We start from the raw sequence: 16,599 nt of genomic DNA on the forward strand, positions 1-16,599 counted from the left end.
CGTTGATTCATCCAAAATCAGGCTCAAATTCTGTTCTCTCCTCCCTCTCTCTTCGCACTATCTTTCTTTTTTCCCCTTTTATTTTAATACCCTGGCAAATATTATTTTGTTATTTTGCTTGACCCCTCCCCTCCCTTTGGATTATCTCGGGATATCTGGTGGGTTTAATTGTCTTGTCAGTATTGTCTTGGCACCTGTCTGTCCTTCTTTAATTACTTAATTGTTACCACCGCATGTCAGTGGGATTTATTGTCAACAATGCTTTGTCCATTGCTTGGTGGTAAACTGTGTTTTCTTTATCCTGAGTAAAGGATTTGCATTACATTGCTGGATTTGCATACGTTACTGTATGTTGAAGCGTGTGGGTGTAAATTAGGATGGTCGCTTCGCTCGGTCACATCTGACTGCTCATACGGCGCGACCGCACACGGGGGTACGTGTTGGTTTCCCGAGCACGTCAATCAGGACCTCCGGATCAATGAGCGCAGCCCGAGCCCTCAACCCAAGGGCGAGGTCGAAACAACGTACAAACACTTGCTCACTGTTTCAATATTCACTGAGATCCAGTCAGCCTTTGCTGTTATATTTCATATTCCTTCCATTTGCATATTTGGAGGCAGAATAGAAGAAATGTGCCAATGGGAGAGAGTTTGATCGGAGACCATCGAGTGGGATGTGCGTTGAACTGATTCGGCTGTAGTCATGCTGCTGGTTGGTCGATTGACGACACAATGGGAGAGGGTGCGCAGGAAGGAGGATAATGAAGGTGTAGGTTGGGATGTGAAAGTCTGAATATCTGAGTATCCCTTTTCAAGGACTTGTACCGTACTCCACAATGCACGTCCTCTGCAGCTAATACACTAAAACGGGGGCGGTGTATAGCAAGTAAAATTTTTTTAAGCGTCGCTGGCTTCACGATTCTTCAGTGGATATCTTTTGAATTTTAATAAGATAAAAGTGGGTATGGAATTGGAACGAGGAGTAGTCCGTTAAACAACACCGGGCGAATGGTACAACAAATAAATAAAACGGCCATTTTGTCGATGAAGGAAATGAAACCACGTGGCCTTATTTATTTATTTATTTATTTTTGTGAAGTGGGTAAAGAATGGTGGAGTTGGTCGTGTCATTCAGTCGTTCTTGAATAAAAAGCATGCCTTGGCCGACGAGAGTTGCTGGGTCGGGGTCCGGATTTGAACTGTGCCAAACGCCGGCAGACGCGCCTTGTTGTCCGCACGGTAAAGTTTGTCGTGTGTCTGATTTTTTTTTGGGTTCGATTGTCTTGTTTGTGCATCATCAGTCGGATGGACGATTTGCAAAAAAAAAAAAAAATTTTTTTTTTTTAAATTGCCGTGTGATGTTTTACGTGATAAAGCGACCTCTGTATTGTTGTATAATCTATGGAAATGCGATATAATCTGTATATATGTATATATATATATGTATATATATATATATATATATATATATATATATATACATTATATCCCACCGTTGCCGGAGATACAACCACGAATAACACCGTCACGTAATGCAGCACTGTACGAATTTCAGAATGAAATTTCTTTATTTACGTGAAAATACATCAAAGGCGCGCACTTGATGCTTACTTTTTCATATATATATATATATATATATTTTAATTTTATTTCACAATGTAAACTATGCTCGTCGTACTTCCCAGCTCGTGGGCAATCCAGTTATTTGTTTAAACGGCAAGAGAGAGAGTAATAATGACTAAAAGGAAAACCAACCAGCGAATCCTCCACGATGTTCGGTGTCAAATCCACGCACACAACCACCCCCTGTGCACTCGTTTTGTCTCCGATATGCGAGGGCAGATGTAGGTAGGCCCAGGCTCTATGCTGAGGCCTGAGGCTTCATTAAAACGGCACATTGTCCTTTTGTGTGTCTTCCTTTTTTAAATGGATCAAAATAAAGATCCGTCATTCGATGTGTTCTCATCGTTGCTCTCGAGTTGAGAGCTTCTGTGGGCCGATATCAAGGTACCATGGTAAAAATGATCAATTCCCACAGTGATTGGTGGTTGCCTTGTTACTTACTGGTCCAAAGCATGAAAGATCCTTCCAGATCAACGCAGCGCTTTGTGAATCGGCCTGAGATCCCATGGTGGTGTCGGTTTTTATAATGCAGACGGGTACCGTGGTTTAGGTGTGTACACGAATGGAAACTGGGATTGTGTGATAAAGTACTTGAGATGGCAGTTCCTATGATCAGATGGTCTGGATATAAGGTCTCTGGTCCTGGAACAGCCGAACAGCAACCTTTGTTTCTCTTCGGGTGGGATTTGCCGACGGACTACCTCCAGTAATGGGTTGGCCGTGCGATAACCCCTCACAAATGAGTCTGGATACTTCCTGCTGAAATTGAAATGTGACTTTCGTGATGGGGCTCAATGTTGTCTTCCTTTTTGTTTGTTTGTTTGTTTTCTTGTTCAAAGTCTCAGCTCGTGGAGGACCTGGAACGTAGAACTAACTAGACCACATACCTCTGCCAGGCTGATATGCTGGATCTGGATCCGGACCTGAACCAAAATCTAATCCGCTCGTTCTTGTCGCTAAACCAATTTGTCCACCAAATTTCGTCCAAATCCATCCGTAACTTTGACACATCCTGCTCACAGACGAACAGACGGCGGTGAAAACATAACCTGCGTCCACCTTTTGGTGGACGATGCAAGAGAACAAACGTAACAGTAGAAAGAGAGGGTTGTGGTGGGAATCGACACGGCAACAGCAGTGGCCGAGGGACAAAGTGGAGGGATACTTCGGTAATTGAGGAACACCTGAGATTGTGCTCAACAGCTGTCTTGAAGACCTACCTGGAGGGAAGGGTGAGCTTGAAGAGAATGTGGAAGTTGGCTCCAATGGTGGGTTACAAGAGGAACAAATGAATGGATATGAGCAGAAAGCATGGGTTTATTCACCAATTGAAACTGATTAAAAGCAGTCAGCGTGGGTTTATTGAAAGGAAATCAAGTTGTCAACTTTGAGTTTTATGTGGCAGTTGTTGATTGGGTGGATGAGAGAAGTGTAGTGGATGTCGTGTTTAATCTAGATTTTGAGAAGGCATTTGATGATCGAGCACATTGGAGGTTATTTACCAAGGTGAGCTTGTGGAGTGGCTGGTCAGGTAGCTAATTGGATTGCGAACTGGCTTCGTGATGGGAAGGAAAGAGTGGTTGTGAGTCGGAGGTTGTCTTGCTGGCAGGATGTAAATAGTGGGGTACCTCTGGGATCGGTACTCAGACCATTACTATTCATTATTTACATCGACAATTTGGATAATGGGGTGAAGTCTGCTTTCTAAATTAGCTGATGACACAAAGCCTGGAGGAAAATTACATAGCAGAGAGGTTGGGAGTTAGGGTTATGATCAAATTCAGAAAAGCATTGATTCTTTCATAGATTGGGCAAAAAATGCAGTTAAACGTAAAGAAATGTAAGGTGCTGGGGATGGGTAAGACTAATAATACAAGGAACAATCTTGGAGCGTGTCACACAGGAGAAGGATCTGGGGGTGATTTCCTTTTTCTTTAAAATGATGTTGCACACAGTCACCAGAAAGAACCAGACCACCAGCTTCAGGAAAAATAGCATGGGATGTTCTGAAATACCCAAATAGCTATCCACACAACATCATTCCAAAAGATAATGCAATAACAGCAACATAAAACAATGTTTCTATTCCCAGTTAGGGGTATATACATAATATTTTAACATTTTAAACCACCCCCACCCCTTCCATGACTCGTACATACCCTTTTCTCAACATTACTTTTTTTTTTTTCTCTCTCCACACTTTCTTCCAAACTTCCCTCCCAGAATTTAAATTCCAGATAAGGTATTGTCATCACGCACAGTCTGTCTGTCCGTTCCCTATTTCGACTTCTCCGGCAAAACCGCTCTGCCGATCTGGCTGAAATTTGGCAGCAACATTCCTCTCCTGGCTGGTAACAGGAATTGCAAAGCTCGTTCTGGTCGCATGACTTGTAAGTACGTCAAAATGATGGACTTGGTAAATTCCTTCACAAATCATCTTCTCTCGACCCACCAGCCAGAATGCTTCCAAATTTCGGTTACAACCTTAGGACAGGGTCACGATGTTAAATTGTGGAGGTCATACCGATCACGTGACCAGAAGTGTATCAAAATGGTGGACTTAGAAAATCTCAAATTCCTTCGAAAACCTTCCTCTCCAGGTTCACCAGTCAGAATGCTACCAAATTTGGGTTACAACATTAGGCCAGGGCCCAGATACGTTTCAGGTCCGGTGGTCCTCTCTCTCTTTATTTATTTATTTTTTTAACCAATATCATTCTCTTCTTTATCTCCAATTTTGTTTTGCAATTTATCCCCCAACTCCCAATCCCAATGTCCTTTCTCTCCTTTTTGGGTTCGGTGTTCCCCCTGTTGGTCATCACCATCATTTCATGTAAGGACTATGGTGCAGTAATTGGTCTTTATTATGATTGCAGATCATTATGCAAAAGCATGATTGCTCCCCTTTCCTGTTACTTCCTTCTTTCCTTGTTATGATTTCAACCTTTTAACCTCTGTCCAGGTCCCGCATTGTTGTTTGAGCGCTATGTGAATGGCCATCCGACCAGACACAGATTTTTTTCCTGCTCAGTAAGCAGAGACAGGTGTGAATGTGAGCTCTTCCAATGGGAAAGAGACAAGGTAAGTGCAGTAGTTCTTCTGCCTGTTATTTAGAATTGTTTGATTTGATTAACTGTTGCAGTGAATTGACACATTGATTAATCACCCTGCATGTAATTATAAAGGTCAATGTGTGTTGTACAAGTTCTTGGTAATATCCCCTGGTCCATAAGAAGTGACTTTTATAAAGCCTCCTCCATTCCAGCTGGATAAGCACTCGTGTTTTAACTGGGTCTCTTTCTTCACCAAAGACCAAGGACTCAGTCGGATCTTTCAGCTGCACAATTTGAGCAGATTTGTTATTTTTGCCTGCCTGTTGTCCTCTGCCACTCTGTTGGTCTCTTAACCTGCCATCTTCTGTTATTTCGGTCCTTCATGGGCCTCCACGTGTGTACCAAAAAAAGACTGTTTAAAAAAAAAAAAGATGAATAAAAAGGGAGGCCATAAAGATATCCACTTTTATGGAAAAGTAAGGTGGCTTGACAGTGCAGGGAGGCAGGAGACGAGTTATTGTGACTGTAAAAGATCAGCAATGGGAATGGGGGATAACATTATGCGGTTGGCTCACCATTTTAAAGGAAGCAAGAGGAGAATATGATTGGTTAGATTCAGCGAGTGGATGCCACAGGCAGATAAGAGAAGAGTGGAGACGAAAGAGTGGATGTGAGTGAGCACTTGGCTTGAATTTGGGGAGAGGAGCAATGTGGTTTTTTAAAATTTATTTTTATTTTATTTTTTTGAAATTTTTTTGGTGTCTAGGCTTGTTGAGGAGCTCCACACCAACAGCACGATTGAGGGGCAACATATAGGGGGACATGGGGAAATACAGGACATTTGGTTGTGAGCTGATTAAGTGTGAGATAGTTCGCTTTGAATGATAAATAGCTGAGAGGGCAGGTGGGGTGAGACCAGAAAGGAACTGATGGAAAAATTTCGATATATCACAGTTGCTGCTCTCTCTTTCTGCTGTGAGAGAGCAGCAACTCAGCCTGCTGTAAGTAATATCAGTTGGCCTCAGGATTTTGAGTTCATCGCTTCTGGAAGCGCAACTTGAGATGTGGTGGCACTAGCTCACGGAGGATGAAGGCTTTGTCCAATGTTCGGAGTTTGGAGCGGCTGAGAAATGACCGCTCTGCAGAGGATTCCAGGACTTCTCCCTGCCTTCTAAGCCAACTTTGACATGTTGTCCCAGGAAAGGTCTCAGCAGATTTTAGGCCAAGGCATTCCAAATACTGCTCCTCTGCCAGAAATTGATTGTGGATCTCAACTGGATTGTTAGCCATATATGGTGTTTGTATGGAGATGGAGTGTATGAGACCTGGATAATGCTAGTGCATTGGAGCGCTTCTTTTTCAAAGTTAAAGTTACTGCAATATTTAATAAGTGTGCAAGACATGGTGGAATAACCTTTTCACGTTCTCTACTGCTACCCCCCCCTTTCCCCCCTCACTCCCACAATGTGATGTTACATGTGGAAACCTTCCAACTCAAATGGCATGGCTGTCACACTGGGGCGCTGCATTGACTTTGCACAGCTGTTTTATGTGGTGTCATGCAAGCCCAATGTGTTTTTGGCAATTTTGGCCACAATTGTGGAGAGGTCAAAAAGTAGGGAAAAAGTCCTCATTTCTCGAAGGTTCACACAAATGTCAAAATGATGGTAATTTAATTGTTCTCATTTTAAAAGTTTTTGTTTTTAGAAATGTGCACTTGCCATTCTACATCCTCCCTTTGTCTCGTTCTATTTGTGCTCACAGGTATCCAATAAAAGGAGAGAGGAGCTAGAATTGCAAGTGCAAGCAATGCTGCCTTCATGTACACAAGAGGATTACACAAAAAGGTGAGAAGAACAAGTGAAAGAGCAAAATATGATTGTTTTGGAATTTTATAAAATCACAGATTACAGCAGGCAAGGATTTTGCCTGCCTGTTGTCCTCTGCCACTCTGTTGGTCTCTTAACCTGCCACATTCTGTTATTTCGGTCCTTCATGGGCCTCCACTTGTATACCAAAAAAAGATGGTAAAAAAAGGGAGGCCATAAAGATATCCACTTTTATAGAAAAGTAAGGTGGCTTGACAGTGCAGGGAGGCAGGAGACGAGTGCACATCCGGTTGCCTGATGGAACATCACAGATGGTAGTATTGTTGCAGGCCGGGTATCGGCGACGAGCCCGACCGCTATATGGAACTGCAGAGTCGACTCTACCGAGCACCCAGAATTTAGATCGTACCTTTCGGAAAACTCCGACAAGTACGGGTTCCTTACCGGACCGTGAATCGTCAATAATTACACCACATGGTACAGGGTTATTTGCCAATCTTCAAAATACCTAGAGCTCCACGTGGCGAGTTTACCGAGTATTCACACCCTCGACGGTGCTCATATGGAACGAGCCGCTAGCGTGCTCAAACCGTGTGCAACCCGAGCGGATGATCACCGAGATCCGTCGGTCCAAATGTCCCCTTACGGCGGCAACAACGGCCTTGCTAATTCTCCAACACGCGTCACGCTACGCCAATGGAAGGAAACACAGCAACGAACTGATACATTTAACACATGGCTTTATTTATTATGGGGCAGGGGGGCACGCAAGAACCAGAGTTATCCGAATATAGAGATTCAAGGCAATTTATGTACAAGCAAAGAGCCCTTATACAATTCCTACTTACTAGACTGGCACCACAAACACACACACACCCAAAAGAAACAGTGACCACAGCCTTTATTGAGGCCTCCAGCCCAGAGGGAAAGGCGAGCTGAAGACCAGAGCCTGCCTCGGACCTGTCCACCTCGTGTGGTTTGGGCGAGCCGATTCGAACCAGCGAGATGCGAGCAGAATCCAGACACCGGTGAGCCACGATCAGCCTCCTGATCTCCGCTCGGCGCTTGTCCTGGCAACGAAGCCTCTCCTCTGTATCCTAAACTGTCGAGAAGGCAGGAGGTTTCTCTGCCACTTCTCGGAGTCTTTGAGTTGAACGCCAAAGTGAGGGCTGATAACTCCACACTTGCTCCACTTGCCCGTCAGAATGACCACAACCTTGCCGGCTCGATGGTCATCAACTATCTCTCAAACTCTCTAGTTCACCGACTGAGACACGGCGAGCAACCCTTGTGGTTCTTGTGGGGGATGGTGGCTCTCGTGGTCCGATCGCGCCCCACCCTTATTCACCCTGTCTCGGGGAGGGGGGGGGGACGCCTCCGCTCTCCCTCACTGGACGGTTTTTGGCGCGCAGAATCGCTCGTCGCCCTGTCATTGGCCAAAATGAGCGGCAAATCCGTCGATTGGCCCGGGGGTGTGGTGACGTCACGCAGACCCCTTTCTCCCCGTCGCGGGATCTGATTGGCTGAGTTGCGGCCACCCCACCCGTAGCACGCTGATTGGTCGAGGGCCGCCGCGAGGCTCCTTCTTGAACTCCGCCCACGTACGTGCCGACATGCACGCAGACAATGGCGTCGGTGTGAGGAAGCGAGGTGAAGGCGTGTTGTTGTAATTGATAGTTAGGGTTTTTTAAATTTTTACACCACCATCAAAATAACTCGCAACGCAAGTACATTTATTCACCCATTAAATGAGGGACGGGGACCCTAACTAAAGACACATACTTAGCGATATAACTGTTCTGTAGGACCTGTATGTGGAGTGCAGTAAGCTTCCAGATTTGTAACAGTATTTCTGTGTGTTGAAGGGGAGGGAGTGGGATGATTTTTGCTCAAATTGTAGTTCCTAACCTGTTGGGTTCCGTTTATTGGAGGAATTGATGGCAACCAACAACACTGACTCTCCTGGGTTGGTGTGACACCATAAACAGGAGTTGGCATGTGTTATGCATAGCGTACTTAACCCAATCCCTAAGAACTTTGGAAGTGACTTTTTATGGTACAGAAGAGCTTTGTGTTTGTGTGTGCGTGCATGCGCACTCTTTTTTTTATTTTTTTTTTATTTTTATTTTTTTGTTCTACTGGAGTGTTCTGATGTGGAGTGTAATGCACCAAAATGATCATCATGATCTCCTGAGTTGATTAGGCTGATTAATGACAAAGAACCCAGAAGAAATTCCCATGTTTTAAACACCTGCCATGTTTAGGTGTATAGAGCAGCTTAATAGGTCCTTTTGTGGCATGGCATTCCATTTACAAAATAAATAATGATAACATTGTAACAAAGCACATATTAATTGATATTACGAACAATAATAACAGTCGTATAACTTAGCAATAATTATAACGAATGTATCATCCCCGCCCTGGTCCAAGCACATCTGGGCTGATGAAAGGCAAGCTAATGCTCAGGAAGTATAACAGGTGGGTATGCTAAAAGCCATGAAAACCAATTAAAATTTTCTCCAATAAACCAACGGGCCCATTGGTAGTCTTGAAGTGCTGGTTCGGCTGAAGCACTTTCTTAGATAGGGTTATAATCCTCAATTGGTCACTACTCTGATGCCACACACTCGACTGCTCCATTACTCTTTGTGAAGGACACAATGGGATCTTGTAACGTTAATGAACTAATACCATCAGGTGGGATGCCTATTTTACCATCCATTTGAGGGATGGCACACACATTGATGAAACACCGGGATGACAGTTGATCGCTGGGTCGAGATTCATTCAAACCCAGAGAGACAACTTGAAGGTGGGTATGCATACCTCCAGGCTATTATGTCAGCTCCTTAAAACTATATTGTCACAATAATTGCAAATTCATGAAAAACTAGAACGAGCAACAAAGATTGCATACCCTCGCCCAGACTTTTGTGGGCTTTTGTAGATGTACACTCAAAAATTGTACATACTTCATACACATACTCTCATTCTAATTGTACATACTTTATACACGTACTCATATTACAATTGTATTTACTTTATAGATTTCTTTATCGCCGTCTTTATTTTCGGCCAATCGTGGTTTTTGAGCTGAGATGAGTCATTGTTTGCGTCGGCGTGTACGATTCTCTCTAATTCGGAGCCTTTTCTTGCTTCTCGCTCACTATTGATTGTCATCAGACCAGCATACGGGAATGAAGCTAAATTTAATAATGAATCATCATCGACCAGGAGATCCTGTTGTACTAGATCGACAAGATCTAGTGGACACACAACAGTTAATAATGGCACACAAATTTAAAATGATGGACAAAATTAATCATGCCAAAAGGCAGAGAACGCAGAGCCAAGCAGGGAAGATCTGCTCCAAGTCACGGTGTCAAAGGATCGTTTTATCCTTCAACGAAGTGATGCAGCAGACGACTTTGTCGTGCTCCCGATGATCCAACAGCCATCGCATGTTCTGCATACATATCTTCCTAACCTCCACCCTGCCCCCTATCGCAGCAGCATCATCATCCCAAGCTAAGTCTTGTGTTTTCTGTTTACTGCAGAGTGCAGTGCAAGGCCAAATATATATATGTATGTGTATATATATATATATATATATATATATATATATATATATATATATATATATATATATATATATATATATATATGTATATGTATATATATAAAATACATTTACCCTCACCCATCTTGCCATTTTGTAATAAATTTAAAAGGTAAAACTCTTGTGTTTTTGTTTGTTTGCACTGGATTTATTGTATTTACATGTTTATTTCAACGGCTGGCTTCGATCTTCCTCTATTTGTCTCAAAGTCCAGGAACCGAACCCCCCCTCCCCCCACCCCTCTTCCCATTGACCCTTTGTTTCCATGATCGTGGTTTTGACTATTGTGGAATTTTCCAGGAACCTAACCCCAGAAATATTGATATTGAAGGGTTTCCTGGACTTCATAGAGTAACTTGGAGTAGGTGTTGTTTGTGGCCTACGTTAGCACATTCTCTGCAGACAAACGAACAAAGGGACCCAAATGCAATACCTTCTCCTTTGGAGAGAAGGAGATTGGGACCATACTCTTTGCAGAGTGTTGGTGCTGCTTAAGCAGTCTCCTTGGCAAGTGGGCACAATCCAGGACGGGTCGCCACTCCGACACAATATACCAGCATGCTGGCACTCATTTTGCCGACCTCGGAAGGATGACAGGCCGACTTAACTCCACCTGGTATTAGTTCAACAGCTGAGTGGGATTTGAACTCGGGTCCCTGGGATCCAAATCCCACCACCCAAACCATTAAACCAACACCAGGCATTTGTAAAATGCAATCTCCTTTAGTAATTGTAAAAATTCAGACAGGATAGAAAAAAAAAATTAACCCTTTTTTTTTTTTCTTCACATTTTGAAATCGTAATCGGTTTGTCATGCATCATTGTTGACAAAATAGGCATACATATATATTGTATTTTACTGTACATATAAAGTATAGTGTGTTTATGAAGATTTGTTCATGCTTTCAGGCTACATTTGTTTGCTGCTCTACCAAAATCTCAGCGTTTCTTCTGTCAGCAGTGCCAGGACCTGGTGTTGTCGGCTGAGCAATCCCAGCACGCCAAGCATGCCGGTCAGCTTCTGCCCGTTTCAGATGCTGCACTGGCACGCCCTGTTACTCTTTTGCTGGCATCTGCTTGTTCCAGGCGTGAGCGGGCACAATTCCTGTTCTCAGACCGTGTCACACGCTGGTTGTCAAACTTACCATTACACCTTGGATTCACTCGTCTGCTTTGTTTAGGAACCCCAAGGTACTCAACTTGTGTATTGAGAGCACCTTGTGGCTAAGGAATCTGGGGTGAGGATGTTGCTTTATTTATGTATTTGAAAAATCACAATCGCACAGCTGTTCACAAATGTATGCTATTAAGGAGCCGGATGTGTTGATCACATGAATGGTTGAAGTCGTGCTTGGATTAAGGCATGACTATTTCTGTAACAACATTGTCTGGGTTGGGCCTGTTGCCACAGCATAAATATTCCCCCAATGGCTGCTGCAGCAACAGTCCTGCTGCAGCAGAAACTATCATGGGGTGGGACCATTTCCGTGGATGTTGCGGGTCGGGGGGAGGGGAAATTTTTTCCGTTGATGCCATGGGAAGGAGGTAGGATTTCTGTAGATGCTGTTTGCAGGAGAGGCTGTTTCTCTGGATGTTATCAGAGGCATATTTCCCAGATGCTTAAGGGAAGGTGGGGGTGGGGGTCATTTTGCGGATGCTGTGTGGGAGCAGTGTTGCCATTGTGGGCTTGTGCTGGGTGGGTGGGCAGTGGAGGGACCATTTCCTTATGGGTTGGGAGGGGGGAAGGACTGTTAAGAATTTTTTTTTTATTGTGTGTTGATTGCATGGAGGTTCAATGAGTTTTGGATTAAAAAATAAAAATAAAAAAACTCTAGTCATCCTCTTCTCTTCATTTGGGATTTTATTTGTTCCTTTTTTCCAGGATCCATGAGGAGATGAGGGTGAAGGGTAATGATGAGATCCACAGCATGTTGCTTGACATAGACAGCAGGTGAGATTTTGTTTTGTGATCTGATGACATAGTCCAAATACGTGCAGCTCTTTTTGAACATGTGTTTTGGCAACTGATGTTTAAACTTTGAATTTCAGTGTTCCGCTGGTCCTATTCCTTTACCAGTTCATTTTATTTATTTTTTTTTCACATCATATTTACAGTGTGTGATGATCACATTTATGTCGATTCTTACCACCCCTTCCCATATTTCTCTCTATTTTATTGATTTGCCTCAGGTTTGAGAAATTCTACCCTGCTGATGAATTTTGCCGGTATAACATGTTCAACAACCATTTCTTTCGGGGAGAGGTAAGTTGACCTTTTTAAAAACTATTAAGTTCCAGATAAGGTATTGTCTTCGTACACCGTCCGTCCGTTTTTCTCCTATTTAGACTTATCTGGCTGAAATTTGGAAGCAACGTTTCTCTCCTGACCTGATTTGAAACAGGAATTGCAAAGCTCGTTCCGGTCACGTGACTTGAAGTAGTTCAATATGGCTGACTTAGTGAATTTTTGGGAAAATCGTGTAAATTCCTTCAAAAATCTTCCTCCAGACCCACCAGTCAGAATGCCACCAAATTTGGGTTATAATATTAGGCCAGGACCCAGAAAAGCTTCAGCTCAGGTGTGGGAACATGTGCCGGAGCAGCACGTCGCTGCATCCACTTTCCACCAGTACTCCAGGGGCCTCCGTCTGGCCACCCCCCAGGCAGATGCCTGGCCCATCCCCATTTCCTTCAGATTCTGATCAACCGACTGCAAACTCAAGGCATGTGGTCAGCCCATTGGCCTCCTCCATTTGTGAGGTTCTCACTGAGAGAATCAGGTGAGCAGGATCAGCGTCAGGAAAATGAGCCACACGTCCACACAGCCGCAGCTGACGCTCATGGACGATGCAGGTAACAAATCTCATTTGAGTCTCTCTGCAACCACTCGACACAAAGTCCAACCAGCGATAGCCAAGGATACTCCGAAGAGACCTGGTACCAAAGGAATTAAGTCTCCGTCTCAGATCCCTAGTCAGAGTCCAAGTCTCACATCCATAGAGCAAGGACCTGAAGACTCGGACTTTCGTCGTTCTGCACAAATACCGACAGTGCCACACCCCATGATCCAGTGAATCCATGACTCCACAGTCCCAACCCAGACGTCTGTTGACCTCTAGCTCAGTCAGCAGAGATGTGAATATCACTGCCAAGGTAAGTGAATCTCTGTAACGTCAACATCCTCACCACAAACAGGTTCAGACAAGATAGCATCCAAGATGTCATTGAAAGCCTGCATCTTTGTTTTTACTCGGGAAACCCGTAATCCCAGCGGCTCAGACTCCTCATTCAGCACCTCGACGGCCCCTAAAAAGATATCCAGAGTCTCTGCAAAGATGACTGCATCATCTGCGAAATCAACGTCAGAGATCTTCACCTTCCCAAAAGATGCACCGCAGCTTTATCTCTCCCACATCCTCCCCAGAATCCAGTCCATACAAGTGCTGAAAAGTCTGGGGTCCAGCACACACCCCTGACGAACTCCAGTAACAACTGGAAATAAGTTAGAGATTGTACCACCACATCTCACAGCACTCTCAATACCAGAGTAGAGTTCAGACATCAGATTGATCAGTTTTGGTGGCACCCCACAAAGACCTAGAATCCTCCAGAGGGCATCCCGATTTTGAATTGAACGCTTTGCAGAGATCAACATAGGCTGCAAGCAGCCCCTGCCGAAACTCTTGTCGGCGTTCAATGAGGACTCAAAGGGCAAGGATACGGTCAATCGTTGACCTCTTTGGTGTAAAGCCTGACTGTTCTGGGTGCTGGTGCTCAAGCGGATGGTGGTGAACCCTTTCAAGAATTATCTGAGCAAAGACCTTGCCCAGCCCTGAGAGCAACGTCACCCCTCGGTAGTTCTTGCAGTCCTGGCATTCACCCTTCCCTTTCACGAGGGCCACCAAGGTCCCTCTTCCAGGCAGAGCACAGAACTTCATGTAATGACATGAGTACAGCATGTTCACCAGCCTTGAAGTTCAGTGTGGATGCCACAGATCCCAGGAGCTTTATCCGATTTCAACCGGTTCACCGCAGCCTGTTTCCACAAATGAAGGTGGATCACAGTTGATTGGAGGGTCGTCAATTGGGATAGTAACACCCCTGGCATCCAACTCGACAGCTGGTGGATCAGCTTGATATAGCCGCTCAGTTACCGGTCCAGCTTGCTTTTATTTCGAACTCATCTGTCAAGAGCCCACCACTCAATGCTCTAACTGCAGTACACCGAGGGAGGGGCTTGGAGGAACGCAATGCACAAATTCCCCTGTAAACAGGACGAGAATCAAGTGACCACAGGTAGTGCTCTTCCCCCAGAGATCCTCACACAGGCCTCCTTGTCCACCCTCGGTGCACGTACAGTTTTACCCCTCAACTACTTGAACAGCTCAGCTTTGCCATTAAGCCTGGCCCTGCAGCTCTACCCAATGGTATCCAGTGTCCCTTGAGAGACAAAATTCTTCTTCGCCCTCCGGTGAGTTCCAAGACCTCCACCGGCAACATCAAGGACGGAGATGTTGAAGGCACTCAGCAACACTTTGAGAGTCCCCAGAGCACCCAGACCCCCCCCCCCCAATCCCAACTCAGCCTGTTTGCAAACTCCTCAGCTACCCTCTCATCTTTCAGTTTGCCAACATCCAGCCTCGGCTAGGATGGTACCATTCTCCCAGATTTAAGCTGCAGCTTCAGAGTTGCTGCAACAAGCCTGTGTTCAGTATTGATGAACTGAGCACTCTGGTAGACCCTGCAGTTCTGGATCATCCTCCAGCGACCATAAATGAGCACATTGTCAATCTCCTTTGCCACACCAACAGCGTTGGAATACCAAGTCCAGCGATGAGCCTTTGTTCGCTGAAACCATGAACCAGCCACCCTCAGTCCACGACTTTGTGCAAAGTCAAGGAACTTGGTGATATACTGGTTCACAGTTCCAGACCCATGTGTGCCAACACATATCTCATAACCATCCCGATCAGTTCCATTCGATGTAATGGAATCCCCCAAGACTCGAAGAGCATCTCACTTGGGGCACTGATCAACCAAACTCGAGTGTGGCATCGAATACATCCTTCATGGTGAGATCACTCGCCTCATTCGGAACATATGCAGAGACCAGGGAAATGACACCTAAGGAGTGACGAATCCTTAATCTCATAATACGCTCGTTGACCGGTGTTACCTCAATTATCAGTGGAGTCAGCTTATTGGACACAGCTTCAGCAACTCCTTGGGCATGGTAACTATCAGAGTGACCAGACCAATAGTCAGTGTTACCACCCATCATGATCTCGCCACTATCCAGTCTCCAAACCTCAGAGAGAGCTGCAATACCGATGTCCAACCGCTTGAGTTCAGATGATAATAGAGACAGGTGATCATCCTCTCTTTGGGATAGGAAATTCCAGGCACCCACCCGAAGGGACCCCTTCAGGTTAACTGAAGGAGACATCTTCTGGTGGATGACACCTCGGCACCACCCTGACACACTACCGCAATCTGACCCAGGAAGGTTACCTCGTGGTTTTCCTCCTGTCATCAAAGAGTGTGGGTCCTGAAGACTTTGCCCCAATCCCGTCGTCCAGTGAGCTGCCCTGCGCAGGGCACCTGCACAGGAGGTACTCCCATGGAGTGGGTTTTCAATTTTATTTGCGTTTCTGTTTTGCGGAGTGAAGTGTTTTATGGTGGCCAGAGTGCAAATGCTGCCACCCACCTCCTTTTTAAAGAAAAAAAAATATATATATATATATATATATATATATATATATATATATATATATATATATATATATATATATATATAACCCAACTGCAGGAGGAAGTCCACCGACAGTTGGGCACTAGATATGAATGGCTGTTGGGTCACAAGGAGCTCCTCCACCCTTTGACAGGTTTTGTTTTTAATCCTGATGGGTGTCCATAACCAAACACCCTCCTCACCAGGAAATCTGGTTGTGGAGACTGTTTAGTCACTGACAACCTGATATGAAACAGGTTAGTTCAGGTTTACATGGTACATGTAGCAAGTCAAAGATCTAATCTGGCCTGACCTGACTTGACCATATCATTCCAGTGTACAAGAGGTCTAGTTTTTAATTTTTTTTTTAGGTTTTTTTTTTTTTTTTTTGTCCTTTCATTTGTTTTTTTGTGTCATTGTGAGATCTTTCGTGTCTTCTAATGGGAGTCCTACATTGAGGCAATTTGGCCGTGTAAAACCAAGCAACTAAAACATCACCTTGATGTTTGCCAGGAGACCACAACCTGGTGTACATACCAGACCTTTTCCAGGTAAACTTGAAATGCAGAGACATTGTCAACTGTGAGTATTCAGGTGTTTCACTTGTTGGGTAGACCATGTTCTAGTTATTGGAATACTCATCTCTGTGAATGTTAGTGTACTCCATTTTTAGCCAGAGCAAATATGAAAGAGTTTAGCATGCATGTATAAACATATAATAAAGCCTGGTGTTTTCTTCATG

At 44.5% G+C, this 16,599-nt stretch overlaps 1 protein-coding gene across 8 annotated transcripts in view; it reads left to right on the forward strand.

The window, feature by feature from the left end:
• Positions 1 to 1,078: 1,078 nt before the first annotated feature.
• The window catches only part of ZCCHC4 (zinc finger CCHC-type containing 4), a 49,967-nt gene continuing 34,446 nt past the window's right edge, over positions 1,079 to 16,599 (forward strand). For 2 of the 8 annotated variants that reach the window (XM_085869778.1, XM_085869780.1), the window contains exons 1-6: positions 1,079 to 1,238; positions 4,585 to 4,703; positions 6,440 to 6,522; positions 11,036 to 11,317; positions 12,009 to 12,077; positions 12,317 to 12,389. In XM_085869778.1, the coding sequence (XP_085725904.1) occupies positions 1,154 to 1,238; positions 4,585 to 4,703; positions 6,440 to 6,522; positions 11,036 to 11,317; positions 12,009 to 12,077; positions 12,317 to 12,389 (711 nt within the window). In that variant the 5' untranslated portion in view covers positions 1,079 to 1,153. Of the gene's footprint in view, positions 1,239 to 1,755; positions 1,844 to 1,871; positions 2,173 to 4,584; positions 4,704 to 6,439; positions 6,523 to 11,035; positions 11,318 to 12,008; positions 12,078 to 12,316; positions 12,390 to 16,599 lie in introns of those variants that run through there. The other 6 variants (XM_085869783.1, XM_085869785.1, XM_085869779.1 and 3 more) reach the window with 6 other exon arrangements.

This window comes from Eptatretus burgeri, chromosome 2 (genome assembly GCF_056783735.1).
Source record: "Eptatretus burgeri isolate ZD-2024b chromosome 2, Ebu_testis_v1, whole genome shotgun sequence".
NCBI lineage: Eukaryota > Metazoa > Chordata > Myxini > Myxiniformes > Myxinidae > Eptatretus > Eptatretus burgeri.